At 31.1% G+C, this 21,493-nt stretch overlaps 1 protein-coding gene across 1 annotated transcript in view; it reads right to left on the bottom strand.

The window, feature by feature from the left end:
- The window catches only part of LOC113376778 (polypyrimidine tract-binding protein 1), a 114,372-nt gene extending 107,981 nt beyond the window's left edge, over positions 1–6,391 (bottom strand). The window contains exons 1-2 of the mRNA XM_026616832.1: positions 6,178–6,391; positions 5,772–5,867 (exon numbers count right to left, since the gene is read on the bottom strand). Coding sequence (XP_026472617.1) covers positions 5,772–5,867; positions 6,178–6,276 — 195 coding nt within the window. The 5' untranslated portion in view covers positions 6,277–6,391. The remainder of the gene's footprint in view (positions 1–5,771; positions 5,868–6,177) is intronic.
- Between the last annotated feature and the right edge of the window lie 15,102 nt (positions 6,392–21,493).

The following is a 21,493-nucleotide window of genomic DNA, read 5'->3' as shown; positions in this document are numbered from 1 at the left end:
TCAAAATACAAGAGCTCAAAACCAAAGAAACTACCAACGGAAAAAAAACATACTTTTGGCATGAATATTGATACATTTGCTGATAACGACGTTATAAGAATTAGGGTGATGGCTGGTTGTTCATCTTTCGCCTTCTACTTTAAAATAGTATCATTAAAAAAATCTATAATTTGCTCATTTTCGAGATGATGATGATGGACCTTTCCACCCGCGGATCTCTAAGCTTTATCCTATTATACATATTTACGACAGTTTATTGTACATTTAGAAGAACAGCATATTAACGAAATAAAGTTCAACCCGCAGGTATACCTTATTTCAAACTGCCGTTATCAAAGACAATTGACAGCACCTATCTCATTGAACATGAACAATATCCGCACACCAAATCCTCGATATAAGTCACACAAAGCCATATATGCGTACACTATTGCGTTGCGTTGGCGCGATTTCAACGCGTATTCGTATCAATTTTCCGCCTGAAATGTCGCACGCGCGTCTCTAATGCCGCCGCGCGTTCTTTTTAATAACGCCAAGACCTCCACAAAATACCCGCGGTTCGTCCGATCAATTCAACAACCTCCGACACCCAATTACCCTCCCTAAACGTACATCTAATATCATTTTACTTAGGTTTTCCGATGTGCCTGCCTGCGCGAAAGAGAATAGTATTGTTTTAAATGAGTTGATGAATGCCAGGTGTTTGTACGATCCCACCCGACATACATAAACGAGTGCAATGTACTATTAAATTGGCTATTTAACGCGAATCCTACAATCAATCAACGATCGCAGCATTAAACTTCATTCAACCGGCGTTATACATAAAAGAAATAACCCATCACAGAAACTTGCAAACGATCCATTAAGTTGGAACGACTCATAATGGTAACTACAAAAATCCAGAGTAGACTTAAGCGAAATGAATTGGTATTGTTATTTTCGATATTGAACTCATAAAATTTCCTGCTAGAACTTTCTATAATCTTTCCAATACATACTGTGATGTACAATAAATTTTCTTTTACAATTTGTGCCAGAAGATAATAACGTAGTTATAAAAAGTTCTGACGAAGGCGCTGCAAAAATATTAACGATTCTAATTTTCTCCGTAGTATATATCGAATTTCTGCACTAGTTTCAATTTTCAACGTGGTGCATAAGCATGCAACAAAAATACTATTACTAAAAAACATGCAGCAGAAGCAATTTTTAGGTATGGATTTCAAGACATTTTCTTACTGTGAATTTCTTGAAGTGTAAGTAATGTATCACGGCCAAACAAATGAACGTATATCAATGCAATTCAAATATACGTATATAAATATACAAATATACTAAAACAACAGCAGTAAAAGTTTAAGTATACATAAATAACTATATTTACTCTCTTCAGTGAACCATTTCGCTTGCTTTGAGGCAATTCTTCAAACTCACACATTGTAATAAATGATACGCGTGATCAACAATAGACAAACTTGCACTATGAATAATTCACAAAATGCAGCGGATTTTAAATAATTTTATGTAATCAACACAAAACTTGCTTAATTTTTTTTCCTCAATCAAAACTAAGTTTTATAATACAAAATTGTTGAGGTTTATAAAAAACTTGCAACAACAGGGAGGTTCAATGACTAAACTTCAAGAATTAAACTAAAGTGAAGAACTAAACTGAAAAATAACGTGCTTACACAACTTCCATGAATGTTAAAAATGCATGCAGAGCATACACATTCAATTGTTTGAACGGGATTTTGAGAAGCTATATTTTTAATTATTGGAATCTTTTTCAATATCAGTTCTAAAAAAGCATGGCAAGCAAATATATATAATTTGTATGATCAGCATTTTCAAATTAATGCGCGATAGAATATGAAACTTAAAATAATATTTTTTTATTAGTTGTCTTTATGGATAGAGGTGAAATATATATATATATATATATATATATATATATATATATATATACCGTGTAAATTATACCCGAAGCATAGACAAATGACACTATTAAATGAGTCATTGCCTCGAGATAGAGCTCATTGAGCAGGGTTAACTACTGATATACCAAAAGAACCAGCGTTCACGACCAGGTCATATAACAATGACAAATTAAACTCAATTATTTGTAATTGAATACGACCATTACGACTTGGGAAAATATTATTTGATAGATATTTGCTATATGCGTCAAACATGAGAAAATTTGATCCATCCACACCATATAACATTTATTTTATCATCAATTGAATATGAGGCTACTTAAATTAGTATAAGCTAATGAGAAGTGTCAATAGTATTATGTAAAAGTAAAATGACATAATTGAACAAATACTAATAAGTAAAAAACATTGACGATGTGAATAAATATACAGTATTGAAACCGGTACTAGTTCTTTTTTTACTCGATCCTTCCGTGATCATGAAAGTGAACGCTAAAAACGAAAAGCATAAAATCGGGTCAATACCGCGAGATAGCTATTACGCAGTGTTTACAGGATCAGCACGATTGTATAGTAAACAATGAACTTATGTTTACATTGACGAGACTTTGAAGATGAACGCTTAAAGAAGCCAGGCATACAACCAGAGCGTTAAGAACAACGAACATATTAATTTATCAAATAAGTTGCATTATGCAATAAATACAAATTTAGGCCTTCTTATAAATAAGCCCTTCATTCAAATAATAAAGTTTATCTTATATATAAAAATGGATCGCAAAATATGTTGGTAAGCGCATAACTCAACAACGCCTGGACCAATTTGGCCAATTACTTTTTTTAAATGTTCGTTGAAGTCCAAGGATGGTTCTTACGGCGAGAAAAATTTGAATAATTGCCGGGGAAACCCTGAAATAAGCCCTTTTCTTTTTTAATCGAGTAGGCAACGAAATTTGTAGAAAAAACAATGATCTATGTATGTCATGACATTTTGTGTAGTTTTTGATATTCTAATTTTTAATATATTTATATAAACATAGAAATATCTTTCTATTAATTAACGAGCTATATTGGCAGCCAAAAACATTGATGTAAAATGAATTAAAATTCAAAATTCAAGAACAAATTACAGGCGAATCAGTTGATTCGGTAACTAACCAAATCGACCCACCGGAGTTTTCAAACTCGCTGGATTTGCTAGGATTGTCGCATCCCAATGTTTCCGACTGATGTGCCATTTGAGATTAAACGACTACAGTTTCCAGTGCGTTTATGGTATCATTAAGTGTTTGTGGTATTAATTTGGAAAACCCATGTTTCTCACATGGAAAATTGTATGTTGTCTGTTCTCGTATTGGAAAACCATCAGATTTGTTTGTTTATGTGTCAGGTAATCAAACAAAAAACATCGTTTATCACAAAGCACTACAATAAAAATTGAACTGATTTTTTAATTATGATTTACATGATTAAAATTACTTACTTTTAAATGCTTATAGTGTTTTAATTATTTTTTATTATTTTTAGTATTTTTTGCAAAGAATAGAAAAAAGGTAGGAGCAAAACACCGCCACATTACAATTTTTTTTGACAGAACGAAGTCTGGCGGGTCGGCTAGTTTTAAATAAATTGATCAAAATCAAATTCAAATCAAGCTATAAAAATAAAATATTGAAGATAGTGTTATAAGAGGATACTTTATGCCCAACGCCTGGAAGTTCATTGAATACTATTGAAGAAGTAAAGCAGGAACAGGGGGCCAAAGGATAACTCGTTAGACGTATGTGAATGTGTGATGGAAGTGAGTGCTCCTAACCGTTCGTCTCTATATTTACACGAAACGAGCACTTGGCTTCAAGTGTTGCTCTGAAGTTTTTCCTCTCATCGATTCGCGTTTACTTTAACCAGACTACACACTTTCCCGAGTTTTATTTTATTTATTAACAATTATTTAATTGCCAACAGCAAGCAATTCTTATCAAAAATTGCTATAAACATCGGAAAGCTTTTACTGCGCAAACGAGTCGGTATGCAAACATGTTTATTTTAATGTTTCTTATCACACTGTAAATAATTTCTTATTAGTATAAAAAAAAAATTTCAAGCAATTACGATACGCAAACTAAAACAATAGCCAACTCTGAAACAAAGCTTATTTATTCTTCATAAGAAATACCAGTACAAATAAAATATAGAGGAGCTAGGGGCTTTTTGCGACAGGGGTCAGTACTAAAATGCATTTTTCAATAGGATCTTGAACAGTATTCAATTTTTTGTTCCGATTGGACATGCAAACCATCCTGCATAATATTGCGGTCATACTAGCCGACGCAATATACAGAACTGTGCACGTCCTTCATTTTTGACATGTAATGTCAAAGTTATTATCGACTAACTTAAAATTTCGTTTCAAATTCACAATCCTTGATCATGTGTAACAATTTTTGTTATAGGTGAGTAGTTAAAAACTAGATTAATGTAAAAAAAATCACACCTCAAGTTAAAATATCATGAGGCTAGTTGATGATGATGCCTACATATTCAAGCGAAGAAGATGGGGTAGAATGTATAGTTCATTTATGGAATTATTTTTACTTGATTAGTTACAGCATATGTAGATCTTTATTTCGTACAAACATAATCACTGAATCTCAAGATATATCAATTTAAAAAAAAACTGTTACAACAACCCCCCCTATGGGAGGAAGTCTGAAATCTAAAACGAATATAGAGCCATAATAATATAATTATAATCATAGTAAAAATAAAGAATAAATACATAAAAAAGTAAAGATCATGCGTATTTTTTTCTGTTAAACATATCTGTTTCGTGCAAAAATCGTATTTCAAAATATGTCACGAAACACAAACCTCTATATTGATTTCTCAACATTGGGGCAAATATAAAGTAATCCAATCTTCAAAAACACATATTCGATGCCAAAGCGTGTATATATAAGGATTTGCACATCAACGTGCAGATACAATATAAGGTAATATTGTCTTGCGCAATATTTCCCGGGATCGAGATTACATACGACACGAGCTAACATGAGGAAGCAATGGACTGGAGTCGGTGAAAAATGGTCATTTTATAAGGTTAACTTGTTAACGTGACATGAGCATAAGTGAAATTGAAATTGTTACGGCGCGCCCAGACCGCGGTGCATTCCGTTTGAGCATCGCTCGGGTGTTCTAGTTTCCCTTTTCTCATGCAATGCAACAACGCACGCCCGCGGTACGTAGCCTCAGCTCAGCTCAGCTCAGAGTTCAACATTTATGCGAAATGCCTGCACGACTATCCCTCGTCTTGACCAGTTATCAATACTTAAACAATCGTTAACCTGAACGATAACATTTATTTATATGCTTCGCTTATGCGAGCAACTCAAATATAACCGTACCGACGAGATGCTGCAATAAGACTTCTATGAATTATTAATACGCTCATGAAGTACTAGAAAATTTATAAATACTACAACCCTGAACGTTGATAATCTTTGGAAAATAGAAAGGTAGAAGTCGAACATTACTTCGCTTAAGTATATCGCAATATATTTAATCGGATCGAGCAAAAATGATACAGCAATTAAAAACCCATTAGGTATTAAAACTCTATGAATCACCTGAGCATATAGACATAAACTGACAAAGAATAATCCTAATTCGTGATAACACGACTAGTTTCCGACATGATGAATATTGGATTATAATTTTGAGGGCAAGTTAATCTTACTGCCAACATAAAATGTTTATAGCCAAATCGATGAATTATTTAATGAAACATAAGCATAATTTAACCGCCGAACAAGAGATGAAATTTCTTACCTTGACTCCAATATGCACGGGAGGGAAGTCACCGTGCAGTGCTGGTGGCAACAGAGGCAGTGGCATGGGCAAAGGACAGGACATCATGGTCGCTACCTGAAACCAGAGAGAAAAACCGTCGTTATGATAAAAGCTCGTATGATATATCAAATATCCTGTTAGTAAGCTATAGGGCATTCAAAAATTGCGTACTTCTGACGCCGCAGACTAAATGCCTTCGGTGAATTTCTTTAACCCTTATTTAGGGGTTCCGCTGATCAATTTCCGAAACAATTTGCCTCTAGCTTTGAAGTCAAATAAAAAATTCGCTTTATGTAAAAGCAATAAGAGTTCTCTAATAGTATATAGAGTCGTTAAGAAATGTAAAATGATAAAAAAAAGTTGAGCGCATATGACAAATACATACTCGAATTGTGCCTATCTTATCCGCCTCCGAATCTGCGAGAAAAATCCGCTTCAGACAGGAGTTGTATCCGCTCAACAACTCCGATGACTCCGACCACATGTTTTCTTTCGTGTGTTCCCGTGGGCTGTTTTTTTCAAATGTCCTATTAAATTTCCAGTATTCGGAGAAGTAGATAAAAATCCTCACAATAATTGCTTTAGCATTTTGATGATGATCGTTTACAGATTTAGCTATACGGAGAATATACACAATTACGAACGGAAAACTTGTTATAATATTATATAATTATAATTGTGTAAAAATAATAATATAATACTAAATATTTATTGCTGTTTGTATACGATTGATATTACTGATAAATTTAAGAAACTGAGGTCTAGTTATTTCGAGCTATGGAAAAAATAGATTCAATGGGTTTGTATAATTTTCGACATTTCTAGTTGCGGTCATTCACGGAGAAGGAATATCGTAGTTATGACCAATTAACAATTACTATTAACAAAATTATGCATTTGATCTGTTCACTCTTGAACTTATTCATTGTTTGGTATCTTTGATATATATTTTTGTATTTTTTAAAATTCACACAATGAAAGTTTTTGGAGTCATTTTATACCTAAAAAATCATAAAATTGCCTGTGGGACAAGAAAGAGAGTTTTTCATAAGCAAAATTTGTACGTGTTAACAGATTTAGTACCAGTTTATGGTACTAACTCTGCTCGGATTTACTCTAAAACATATTCATAATAAAACGTAATAAAAAAAAATTATATATTATACAATGATTGCACTCTAAAATTATTTTAACAATTGTTAAACAATTTTTGCTTAATTTATAATTTAAGATTTTTTAATTATTCTTTTTCTTTGATTATTACAGTTCGTAATTATAATGTTTTCAAACAGAATGCTGGTATGCAATACGTACGACATACTTCCACCCAGCAACCAAGCAAAACGACAAGGTAAGATTGAAATCTGATTTATTAAATTTCCTCATAATAGCTTTATGCTAATTTCTTACCGTGATTCACATAAAAAGGATTTGGGTTCGTTCCATCTTAAAGATTCTACCTAACCGAATGTACGTAAAGGTCTTATTATTATAAGATGATGGAATACAAAGATTTTATCAAAATTTGGATGCTACATAATAATATACAAGAGGTTTGATGTTGTCGAGATACGAGAGACGCTGGTTATGTCTAAACCTTTTCAATATAATTTTCTCATTTCTTCTTATCAGTAATGTTTTCAGAATGATTGAATGAGTATTATAGAAATGTGAAAATGAAGTGAAAATTAAATAAAAGATATGCCTTGTATTATGTTTATTTATTCCAATGTATTTACAAAATATTGAAATAACATCAAGAGTTTTGTGAGAAAAATTAATTAAATAAACGTGTTACTAATAGTAGTTTCTCAAATTTAAATAATTAATCGTGCGATGGTTTTGCGTGTTTAATTTATACGAGTACATCTATGTAAGTTGATTTTCACTATATTAGTGAAAATGAATCACCTTATGAACAAGATGGAAGCCAGACGAAAAAATGCAAACTTATTTATTTAATATTTCTAGATCAAACAAAAACTTACAAGCTACTAGTATAAGATTCTATCTCTCTTCACTTGACATTTAAGAAAAAAACTAGATGTTAGTGGCATTTTGTCTTAAGGTAAGTTGCATGGATTTCCAATACAAGAGAGTAAATAATCGACTTATATTCGGACTATTATTAAAGACTTCAAAACTGTTAAAGTTTAGGATGTTCGTTTAGAGTTAGACCATAATCTCTATCACCATGTTAAGTTTAATTAAGAACGCAAAAAAATCGTTTTTAACATTTTTAATTATGAAGAAACGACCCGGCCGAACATATCCTATTATACAAGGTCCGCCAAATAACCAATTTTTTTGAAAATGCTATAAAAAACAAATTATATTTTCTCAAATTTCTTTTTTTATTTGAAAGTAGAATCCGTCTGGTTAATATTAGAAAATGAGTTGATACAAATGACTAAAAAGCACTTTTATAAAAGTATAAAAGCACGAGCAGTAGTTGGCAAAAAAAAGTTGGATGATAGACCCTTATTATTAGAATAAGAAATTTTTTGCTGATTTTTTATTTTGTGAATGAAGTTTTGAAGATATAAAATCATTTTTACCAATATGGTGTAAAATCCAATTACGTTTTAACTATTAGACAGAATAATAGTAATAACGTACATGGATTTCCTTGAAACGTTTTTAATCTTTTTCCACAAAAGACATGCGTTTCAATCATACTGCGAACTGATATCAATTACTTTATATTACTATTGAATGTAATATAAAATCCTCGATGTACACAATATGTATGTAACGTACACTTATAAAATACTCATATTTAAAGAGCAGTTGTTTTCAATAAGTTGAAAACTTCTATTTAAACATAAAAAGCAATCAATTTCACGAATGTAAAAAAATATATCGACCTTGACCCGCGGGTTTCTTTTGAATCTCAACATTTGGTAAGTGTCTGAAGGCCCAGAATCACCAGTGTTTCAGTTGTACGTTATGCATGATACACCACACACTACTAACTCAACCTTGATTATTCATTCTCGCTTCGTTGAATCGCGACTTCCACGCAATTCTATAGCAAGATAAGAGAGCTTACAAACATTTGAGAACTTATATAAACAAGTCGATATGAAAACCGTATGATAAATTTATTGTTAGGAAATGACAGGTTTGAATTTGTGGAAAGAATTTAATATTTGTTTTAATTTAGCATAAGTATTCTTTAGAATGCTATCCTTAAGCCTCAATTACGGAAATTAAGGAGCACAACTAGTGTAACCGCCTAAAAAAAGGTGAATTTTAGGAATTTATATTAAAAAAACTAATTTATCAATCAATTCAAAATTTTAGGAATATATTTATACATGTTTTAAGAATACATAGTAAAATTTTTGAAAAAAAAAATTAAAAATGTTTTAAGTTATCGTCGATCTCAAACGGCGCGACAAAAAGGCCCTTCACTGCTGCAGTGATTCCAGCCTTCTACGTAAATGAAATTTAAAAAAAAAAATTTCGTTAAACTAGATTATATTGACTGTAAAATGAACTACGATAAAGAAAAAAAAATAAAAAATTGACAAAATGACGGCGTATTTTTAAAAAAAGTCGAATTTTACCCAAAATTTTAGTCGTTTTTGGACTGCCAAAATTCGATTTTTGATCCGATCTAATAATCGATAGTTCATTTTACGGAGAACTATATATAGAGTATGTAAAAAAAATTGATAGTGATCGGATCATTTGTTTTTGATTAATCACTGCAGCAAATTCGGAAAATGCTGTTTCGAGAAAAACTCTTTAAATGGCTGTGACTTAAAAACTATTTAAGATATCGATTTAAAATTTTTGATGTTATTTTTAATCGATATATGAAAAAATTGATCGGTAATCGGTAATCGAAATATGAAAAAATTGAAAATTCGATTTTTTTTTTAAATTTCACACTAGTTGTGCCCCTAACTTTGGGGATATGCCGATATCATACTAATGCAGAGACTTTAATATAAAATTCTCAAAACCATTGCGAATGCTTCTTGGTATGTTATCCTATATGAAAACGGTTAGAACTACTTAGAAAGTTTTTATTAATGAACGATACGCAATAAAATTACGAATAAAGCGATATACAATTAGATAAGTGCATGATACAATTTTTTTGAAATGGCCCAATTTTCCTTAAATTTTAAGAGTCTACATATAATTCATTATGAATTTAGACATTTCATTCGTAAAAGATATTACGAAAGGAACACGTAAATCGCCATGTCGGTCTAATGCAGTGATTCCCAACGGAGGGCAATTTAAAAATTTTGGTGATTTGAATGTAATGTAGTATAATATCGGTAACACATTTAACAAAAAGTGCTACTTAGATCTGACTAAGGTGCCCCGTTTTGGTCAGCACAGTCCAAGTTTTTAACGTTGCTTCCCTGGTGTCGGAGTTATGTTTTTTGTCCAGGGTTGACCTGACATTTTAAAAAGCTCAGCTTGAATTTGAATTTTTCTCATTACTTTATAATAAAATTAAAACTAGCCGTCATAAACTGAAAATGATATATGCGATGAACTACTTATATAAAACTGAACATTATGAAAAAGAATGTTGCGGAATGCAAAAATTTTAAGGATCCAAATAGCCCTTCTAGGGGCTTTAAACTTTCATTTTCAAATTTCTGACTGCTCGGCACATGTTTTTTTTTAAGAAAATATTTTTTTGATCAATTGCGTAGTTTTAGTTTAGCGTTCGTTGAAAAATGAAAAATCAAAACAAACATTTTAGTCATATTTTGCATTTTTATTTCTGCAAAGGGAAAAACAATAATCCCAAAGGTGAGTTGCTATTTAAGGTGTCGAAGCCTTAATAAATATCAAAATTGGTTTGACCAAAAATATCATTTTGGTGATTTTTCACTCAATGCTGCTCTGATTGGCCAGTTAAAGTTGTGGATGATAGCAATCACCGATTCGGATAATATAAACAATTTGGCTGTGTTTAACCATTTTTGGGGCTTGGTTGGAATTTCTCCACATCTACCAGATAATGCAGACCACGATAACTACAAATTTCCGTTCCGGTCGTAAAATAAAAAATATATGATTTAACAAAAAAAAACATGTACAAAAATTAGATATGATTTCGTTCTGAGTTAAGAAAATGTCAGCTAGCTAAGTAGACTCATTAAAAAATGGCTTTATGAAGAAACAAACCAAATGCCCAAATGTAACCATATGTACAAAAATTTGCTATAATTTATTGATAAAAAAGAAAGATTTAAAATAACACAACGTAGAGACTCGAGTTTAAGACTTTGTAAGTTAGAACCTAATATAAAATCTTTGTGCAGCATGCACCAAGCTTAAGTATTCAACATAATTTGTATGTATTTTTCCGTATTTGCAAATTTCTCATAGAGATTTTTGTTATTAAAATATCTTAAGCGCTGTTAATGTATGTTAATGTGACTGTATAAAAAAATGTGTATATAATAAGTGTTCCTTTTTGTATGCTTTACGTGTTTCTTAAAATCTGCAAAATATCTTATAAAAATTTGAAATACAATAATTTTTTTTTTCTAGATGCTCTCTGTCTCAGTTTTTCACATTGAAAATAGTCTTAGATTTTCAAAATTTCCATAATTTTTACGGTATTACACGCATAATTTTTTTGATATTACTTATGTAAATCATAACATTACAGGATTGTGTGCAAAGAATAAAACGAGGTTTGTTAAATTTGCATAAGGTTTTGCATATTTATGCTATTCCGGTAATTCGGATTTCAATGTGAAAAAACTTTAATAATAATGAGATTAGATGGAACAATTGAGAAAAGATAGGTGTATACGAATGAATACAGTTTCATATAGTATTAGTAGTAATAAAATTCAAAAGTGATCACGACCCTTGGGCCAAGGGTCCTTGACCATTATATTCGAGAAAGGATTTGGTAGGGCAAACACGCTATGGCTAACTATATCCTGATCGACCCATAACTGCAATTGGAACATAAAAACTCATTAAGAATTGATTTTGTAATTATGTTTTAAAAAAAATATGATATCTAACAACTTTCCTGATCATTGAAATGTGATCTTTATTCGAAGAATTGGTATTTTTTCCTTTTTTGACGCATTATTATATATCATGCTGATTAAGAAAAAATGTACTGCAATATTTATATAAGATTGTAAAAGTATAATACCCTCGGGTAAAAAACTCACATACTAAAATTCACCTTATTCAATGAAATACATGTTTCTAAACTAAAAAAAAAAAATAATTATTAACTAGTACTAACAAGAACTAATTTACTCATTTTTTCAATTTAGCATATATAATCTATTAAAATAAATAAATTTATATAGAAGTAAAATATTACTAAATGAAGTAAAATCATTAACTAAAGTAAGTGAAGTCCCTATTGACACTTAAGACATCAACTATATATTATAAATAATTGCACTAAAAATATGAATACAAAGTTAAATCTTTAAAAAAGTTAACACGATTCTGTTTGAATAAGATAATTCCAGAAAAATAGAAGATCCATTAAGAATGATACAAAATGAATAAATATGAGTCGGATTCTATAAATATCGCAGTACAATCCTGATTTTGCCTGATTCATTCCGTTTATATTCTCGCTAATAATTTCATAAATTATAGCAACATGTTGGTATGCGCGTTGCGTTAACACCGAGATGGTCGCCAGTTTTATTGCCAGTTTATTGGCTTGTTATTTTGGTAAACGCAATATATATAACTTAAATGTGCAGAGAATAAACGGCATTTATTTTTTACTCGAGAGCTTTCCTCCCATTGCACTGGCGAAGATTATTTTTGAATATTCACATTTTTTCTTGGAATTGAATATTTGGACGAGTTCATTTTACGTACACATCACGCGGGAAACGTTGACATATTTGAATATTTGAATAAATTTCGTAAATGTCACTGCATTGAAATGTCGCTCCGGTTTCTTTCTTATCTCAATAAATATATAATGAATATGTTGGAAACGTTTGCATATTCAAATAATGAAATTATTTTCCACAAGAGAAAAGTTGTACGCATGCACGGTTTTGCTAAGCAAGTGCCGAAATATTTTAAAATCTTTGAAGTAAAAGAATTTGCACGAAAAATTCCATTAAGTTAATACGTTTAATCTTTTTCACAAATCTAGATTTATACTTTGAATTACTAAAACAAAAAATCGAAGTGCAAAGTTATAACTTTTTGATAATTCTTTGTTTCCGAAGACGTCAAAAAATTCATTTGTTTTACTAAAATGTTCGCAATTGTTCATCTGATAAATACGTGAATCCGTAACAGAAAAAATTCAACAAAACTCGATCGAATAAATTAAGAGTTTACGAGTTTGCTTTAAAAGTTCCGCTTACTTAGTGAAACCCCACCATTCCCTTCATGCTTCGATGATTTTGAGATGCTGCCTCTTTGTTCCAAAGTGAAAAATGAGATCGTCGGTAATAATCGCATGCATGCAACGTAACTTTAAAAGCATAAAAGTAATAAGCATTAAATTACTCCCGCCTGCGATATTCGAGAGGTGACTTCTATTTTCTAATGCATGTCCATTTCCTGAATACACGTTAAAATCATTTTACATTTGGTTCAAAACAGTAAAAGAAACACTTTGGATAAACAGATCCATTGAAAAAAACAAGTGTCATAATAAATGTGACCATACGTCCCGGTTCGGCCAGGATTTCCACCTTGTGTTCCGGATTTTTCTAGAAGCCATATTTGTCCAATCTCAGGTTATTTGTCCAGGATTTTCGAAAAGCATAAAATAAAATTAAATCTGCACTAATAGTTTTTTATATTATATTGAACAGCGATCAGAACTTTAACGTTCTATGAGCTGTTAAAAATTCAATTTGTCAGGTCAGTTTTTCATAGAAAGCAAGCAACCCAACCCATCATCTTCATGTGATGATTTTATTATCACAATTTCTATAATATTCATGAATTTTTATTGATTTAGCAACGCCGGGTAAGTGCCATTTACACTTGAAAACATATTGTTATCTATATTTCCAAGTGAAAACCGATGTAACTACCACTTGACATCAGGCTGCCCAAAGCAAATATCGAACTTCGGACCTCTGATTCAAATTCTATACCTCCAGCACTTACCTACAAGAGAGCCATCGTTATTACTTAATGAAATTATGACAACAACTCATCAAATATCTGATAATATTAGAAAAACTTACATGAAACTATACGTAAAGCCAGAGAGAATTGTCGAATGCAAACATCCCAAAAGTCGATTGTAAAATAGTCTCTTTCATAATTTCAAACCTCAAAAACCATGGAAACGACTACCTGACTATCTGGCACAAGTGACAAAACTCGACTTCAAATGAAATTAGTAAAAAGTTTTTACTAAAAACGAATCTTTACAAAACTAAATTATATTATAAGAAAATACATTTATTATGGTATGTATATGAGAAATTTATTCAGAATTTTATATAGGGCTTAAAAGCAAAAGAAAACTTTATATAAAAAAAGGATGTTGTATTGATAGTTAGTATCAGTATTCTAAAAGTAACTTGTTTTATTAAAAAAACTGATTGTTATTGCATTCTGAAGTAGTATTTGTTATTTCAAATCTGTTTTATAATGTTATTGTCTATTATTTATTTAATTTGTTATTTAGCACGAATAGCCTCAAACCTCCCCTTTATCCCGGTTTAGCATAACTGGAAGTTAAAGACCCAGATTCCAAATTAAAAAAAAAATCGTTACCCTATATAATTATTAGACGCAACTATTGACTTTTTTGGCCTTCTCGAGAAATTTTCCATACACTGGCTAAGAATGAATTATTGAAGAGAATTTTTGCAACCAAAGCAGAACAAACTTTGAGCACATAGTACGTAAGTGATATTGTTTTCTCTCGATTGGAAGGCCTAGAGGCATGCCATGCTCAGTATCTAGAGCAGTGGAAATTGAATGAGTGAGGTCAGACCCATTTCCCTATAGTTCCTGGATTAAACATAGAAAATTCATAGAATGCATATTCAAGTAATCTAACAGAAATTGTAAGACAGTGTGAATTATTGTATTTGAAAAATCGTTTATTACAGTTAATTGTTTTAAGTATCTCATGGGACGATTCTGCCGGATAACAAATCAATGTTATGAAAAGCCTACGTTATGAAAAACTTTCCATACTAAATTTAACAAAAGCCATGTGGTTGCTTGTGCAGTCAGGCACAAGCAACAGGTTGTCAGATAGAAAACCTAACATAGAAACCGTACTAATGTCAAAAAAAACGATCTTAAATAACAGGGTCTTTCTGACCCAGCTTCATAACATACAAGTGACGTTGCAGTTTATATGTAAAACGCCTGAATGCATAGCAAATACATACATTATATACATTATATAACATTTTGACAATATTCAGTATGATTCAGTAGCATAATGTATAGAAGTTGGAGCGTAACATGGCCTTGCCATAACATTGGTTTGTTGTGCGGCAGAATCGGCCCATCAATTTCACAAAATATAGCTTATATTTGAGTACTATAAATCCAATTAACATTGTCTCTACATCATTCGCTTCAATAAAAATCTTACAATCTTGTAAAAAGTTTTTCTTGAATATTTTCTGAAATAACAAAACGACGTACACTTCGAACTAAAAGAGAACTTGTTTGCATATTCTCTTTCTTTGGTAACGAGCCATTGTCAGCTGAGCTTATACGCCGTGTATTACACGAACCATGTCATAATAGGTAGTCGACAACCAACCAGCGGAATATTTGTACATATTGAAACTGTTATATCTATTCATGCTTCTATCGAACCATATCAAGTTACTGTAGAATATGTGGAAAGACGATACAAACTAAGAGATATTTGAGAAATATCTGGGTACATACATGATAAGCTAAAGTTTTCAATAAGATCAATTTCTTACTCCTATGAGATTACCAAACACACTACTACATATTAATTATAATTTGATAAAAAAATATTCATTTATTCAGATTGCATTTAAAGATGTTTATTAAATAATGTTCAATAAAAACAGCTTGACAGATGAAATCATATACCAAAGTAAATGTATTTATCAAGGTTTACCATATACTAATAAAATATTCGTTACATAAATTTTAATTAATGAATTCATATCACAAACAGAATTAATAAATATATTTGCTTTTTCGTTAAAAGAAATAATTACCAAAGAGCATACATAGAAAATATTTTTCAACATTTTCATTAATTAAATTTGATCTCTATATCAACTATAATATATAACTACTATGAATATAAAATATACAAAGTTAATTAATAGAGTTTTGTAATCCATTTGATATACCCGGATTGAAAGATACAAAAATAATACCTGCAAACATGTAATGCATGTTATTAAAACTACTTTTGCGCACAAATCACTCAGATATTTAATTTTTCTCAATATATTCAATATAATTCAATATGCTTTTTAGCAAAGAACGCACATATAGAATATTTTTTAATATTCCAATTAATTTAATTTGATCTCTATATCAATTATAACTACCATGAATGTGAAATGTTCAAAATTAATTAATAGAGTTTTGTAATCCATTTGATATACCTGGATTCAAAGATACAAAAATGATATTTGCCAATATGGAATGTATTTTTTTTAACTTCCCGTAGGGTAAGTTATTGTAATGGGCCGAAAATCGAAATTGAAAATTTTTATATTTCTCGACGTTTTGAAGGTTTCTGAACATTTTTTCTGAAAAATGGATGTGTGTGTGTATGTATGTATGGATACAATTTTTCGTCCACGTTTTCGGGCGCACGGATCAACCGTTTTAAATGGTTCAAAAAACATTCGATTCCTATTGATAGGGAGATGTGCTAATTAGTTTTTGGCAAAGGCAGGGCTAGCAGTTACGGAGATAAAGAGCAAAGAGTGCAGAAAATAGAAATCGGGTTTTTGAGAGAACGGAGCATCCGATTTGAATGATCTAAAAAACATTTAATTAGTAATGATTGGGAGAAGTGTTTATTAGTTTTTGGCAAAGGCAGGCCCAGCCATTTCGAAGATACGGAGCTAAATGTGCAAAAAATGGCAGTTTTTGAGAGAACTAAGCGTCCGATTTAAGTGATTCAAAAAACTTTCTGCTTTTCTTAACAAAATAATTGATTTTGGAAAAAAAAATTGTTTCAACTTTTTTAATTTTTTTTGTATATCGAAAATAATTCAGATTTTATTTTCAATTCTGACTATAGTTCTAATATACTTTGAACAAATAATTTCAACTTTGCAATTCAGTTTATATATTTCTTATAAATATTAGACAATGTTACAGTATTTATAATAATATATTTGAAAACATTTAATATTCCTCGAAGATTTCGTTACGGTACGGAAAGTTCCAGCAATTTGCCTTAAGGCACGATGCCATACACCCCACTAGTTATTCATATGTTTCGCACAGTTTACTCAAAAATTAATTTCATCTGACATAATAAATTATCAATTAACCGTCTGAAAAATTTAAATTTTGAACGCATGGCAGCAAATTTAAATAAGATTCTGTAAATTTTTAAAAACATCAACAGATTTATACCACGACCCTTATTCTTATAGAAATTGTTTTGTTTTCCGAAACACACTAATAAAATTGAATCAGTCCTGCTATTCAGCAATCTATATTTTACTTCCCTAAATTCTCTACTTAATATCAAAATAAGTAATGTTCAACTACAAAAAATAAACTTTTCTCTCTGTGCTCAAAGTACAGATTCTTCTAATTAGTTGTTACTGAAATATGACATAAAACAATTACAAGTCTGTTATACAGATTTTTTTTAGAATAAAGGGCCGATTCTGCCGTAAAATAGACCAATGTTATAGGAAAGCTATGTTTTCATATAAAGTGGTACTACTAAAATCTGCCAAATCTATGTGGTTGCTTTGAGATATGGCTTGATATATGATATATATGAATATGAATGAAGTTGCAGTTTATGTGTAAAACGCCGCACAGCAAACGATCACACAGCAAATACATAGCGTTTTGACAGTATTTAGTAGCATTTTGTATGAAAACTGGAACATTAGTCGATTTTAGGGAAGAATCGGCCCACAAGTATGCAACAAAGACAAGTAACGATAAAAGAAACTATTAAAAGGCTAAATGCCAATACATTTACTTTTTTCAGTATCCTATACTGTTCGTTCATAGTAAATAATGGCAATAATGAAAAAATGGCTTACGATTAAAAATCTATTAATCCCATAATTCATCCTTTCCATTACCACCAAGGTATATCCCGGTACGTATTTAAAATAATAATTATCTTATAATAATTACATACAAAATGTCCTTCAAGCGAGGTATGATTAAGCATCGGCGCTCGGCGTGCGGTAGAGCAAGCCCACAATCTGTCGTTTTATTAATATTACGATGCCCGTACATGGCACAAAAGACCGTATATGTCATTTACCCATTATGCAAACGGTATTCAAGAGGAACAATGGCCGAGCGTTTACTATTAAGTAAATTTCAATGTCGCTATGTAGAAATATTAAACAGTGGCTTTTCACTATTGCGCAAAGTCTCTCTCGCCAAAGTTTGTCTCGCGGGATCCGAGCAGCGCCTATTGAAATAACAGCTCGTGCAACAACAATGACAACACCTTCGTGTCCCAGCGCCGTTGTCAAGATCTCCAACAGGCCTTGAAAACGCCTTCAAAGAAGGTCTAGGTATCGGCAAAAACCACAGCTCGCACGCCGTGATCATTTAATAAAATGTGCGTCGCCTGTTCGTTAAAAACATTATTGTGATAAATTATGTACTTTTACAAGTCGTACGAGAATGACTCGAATAGACTAATATTAAGTAAAATTAGTGATGGATGTCATCGTGTCTTAAGGCAAATTGCTGGAACTTCCCGTACCGTAACAAAATATTCGAGGCATATTAGATGTTTTTAAATAGATTATTATAAATACTGTAACATTGTCTAATATTTATAAGAACTAGCTGTAAGTGGAATTCTGTCTTAAGGCAATTAAGGCATCGTGCCTTAAGGCAAATTGCTGGAACTTCCCGTACAAAAAATTATTATTTTTTTAAAAACGATTTACATTTTTGAAAAAATTTTACTTCGAAAAAATAAGATTTGTGAGAAACTATAAATAAGACAAAAAATTACTTTTTTTTAAAAAAAAAAAAAAAAAAAAAAATTTTTTTTTTTAATTTTTTTTTTAAAAAAAAAAATGTTTTCTTTATTTTGACATATTTTGCAAGATCTAAACTTTTTTTCAAAGTAATCGTACTGCTTTAACTGCATAAAGAAGAAATATCAAAGCGCGTAAGCGCTGCGTCGCCGTCTAACGCGTAAACATTGGTACGGAACCCATAGGAATGTAAACAAAATTTATACTTATTGTTAAAATCTCTATAAAATATCTGATAATTTGATGTGCATATGTCTAATGATCATTTTTGACCGCCAAATGGCATTTTTTTTTACTTTTTTCATTAGATCTCCGAAACCGCTAGACCTGCCTTTATGAAAATTTGATCGGTTCTTCACCTTGTCAATAAAAGTGAAATGTTTTCTGAATTATCAAAATCGGACGCTCCGTTTTCTTAAAAACTGAGTTACCGTTTTCGGCACTTTTAGCCCCGTATCTTCAGAACGACTAGACCTGCCTTCGCCAAAAACTAATCAGCACGTCTCCTTATCAATACGAATCAAATGTTTTTTGAATTATTCAAATCGGTTGATCGGTGTTCCCGAAATCGTCGACGAAAATTTGTATCCGCACATACATACACACACGCACACACACACACACACACACACACACATCCATTTTTTCTAGGGTATGCCAAAATATTCAGAAACCTTTGAAACGTCGAGAAATGCAAAAATTTTCATTTTCGATTTTTTTGCGATTACTATAACTTGCCCTACGGGAATTTAATTATATAAACTGAATTGCAAAATTAAAATTTATTTAAATTATATAAGTGAGCTTTAGAATTTTAACCAGAATTAAAATTAAAATCTGAATTGTTTTCGATACACAAAAAAAAATCCCCAAAAGCAATTGTTTCATTAACACATCCTGAAAGTTTTTTAAATCATTTAAATCGGATGCTTAGTTCTCTCAAAAACTGCCATTTTTGCACATTTAGCTCCGTATCTTCAAAATGACTGGACCTGCCTTTGCCAAAAGCTAATCACCACTTCTGCCCATTATTACGAATTGTTTGTTTTTTGAATCATTCCAATCGGATGCCCGTTTCTCGCATAAACCTTAGTGTCCATTTTCTGCACACATTGCTTCATATATTGAAGCAGCTATTCCAGCAGTAGGAATCGATTGCTTTTTCAATCAATCAAATCGGTTGGTCTCGTCGACAAAAAATTGTATCCACACATACATACACACACATCCATTTTTTCTGAGGTATGCCAAAATGTTCAGAAACCTCTGCAAAATCATTTTCGGTTTTTGACCCATTACTATAACTACGGGAATCAAAAAAAAACATGTGTTTGAAAAATTTTCAAACATTTGAGAAATTAGAAAAAATCGTCATTTTTGAACATTTAGAATTTTTTTTTGAAGTTTCGATTCATTTTGAAATTTCCAAAAAACTCGCACTAAAATGACAGCGCAATCGCGCTGCATCGATGTAAAACGGTTAAACATGTAAACCTTGTAACTGCCATAAAAATGTAAACAACATTTGCACTTCTCAAATTCTCTATAAAATATCTGAAATATTTGAATCATTCGGACGCTCTGTTCTCTCAAAAACTGAATTGCCATTTTTTGCACTTTTTTATTAATATCTATATAAAATATCTGATATGTTTGAATCATTCAGACCCTCCGTTCTCTCCAAAACTGAATCACCATTTTTTTGCTATTTTTTGCACTTTTTTGGAATCTTCACCAAATTGATTCACCAAAAATTGATCAGCACGTCTCACCGTTAAAGGAATCCAACGTTTTTTGAATCATTCAAATCTGTTGATCCGTGCTCTCAAAATCGTCGATTAAAAAATTGTATCCGACCATACACATACACACATATATGCACACACATAAATCAACTTTTTTTAAGGTATGTCGAAATGTTCAGAAGACCTTGAAACTGCAAGATATGCTAAAATTTCATTTTCGATTTTTTTTGCGATTACTACAACTCACCCTACGGAAAGTTAATTAATACTCCTAATTGACAAATAATGTTGTCAAAAAGTGAAAATATGAAAATGGTAGAGATTGTAATAAAATCTTCTGCTTGAAAGAAGCCTCCATTAGAAAATGTATTTCTAGACTCGCAAAGGCACACATGCACAACCGTTTTCTAAAAATTTCACCTGATATGCTTCTTAATAACATTGGCGCGGCCAGTGCCAAAATAATTATCTTACTTTATTTATGAATTGAAAATGTGTTTCGTTTGACAAATTTATAATAAGCTAGAGTAGGTCTTTCAAGTATGGCTGACCTACAATTTCATACCAAGCAAACAATGTTAACAGTATTGTAGAGATGCAGTAAAACTAATTAATATGTATTAATTTTGCAGAAAAGATTGTGTACGAATGAATTTTATGAAACTTACTAATATTGACAAAATTGGTATTCGAAAACAACTAAATAAAATTACCGGCAATCAGAAAGCAAAATGTTTTTGAATGAATGAAATTTGTTGCCAAAAGTCTTTCCTCC

This window comes from Ctenocephalides felis, unplaced genomic scaffold (genome assembly GCF_003426905.1).
Source record: "Ctenocephalides felis isolate EL2017-DRISC unplaced genomic scaffold, ASM342690v1 CF-g0.4_SCAFFOLD_01886, whole genome shotgun sequence".
Lineage (NCBI taxonomy): Eukaryota > Metazoa > Arthropoda > Insecta > Siphonaptera > Pulicidae > Ctenocephalides > Ctenocephalides felis.
Note: the sequence above shows the minus strand (reverse complement) of the source record. Positions and strands in the feature narration are given on the sequence as shown.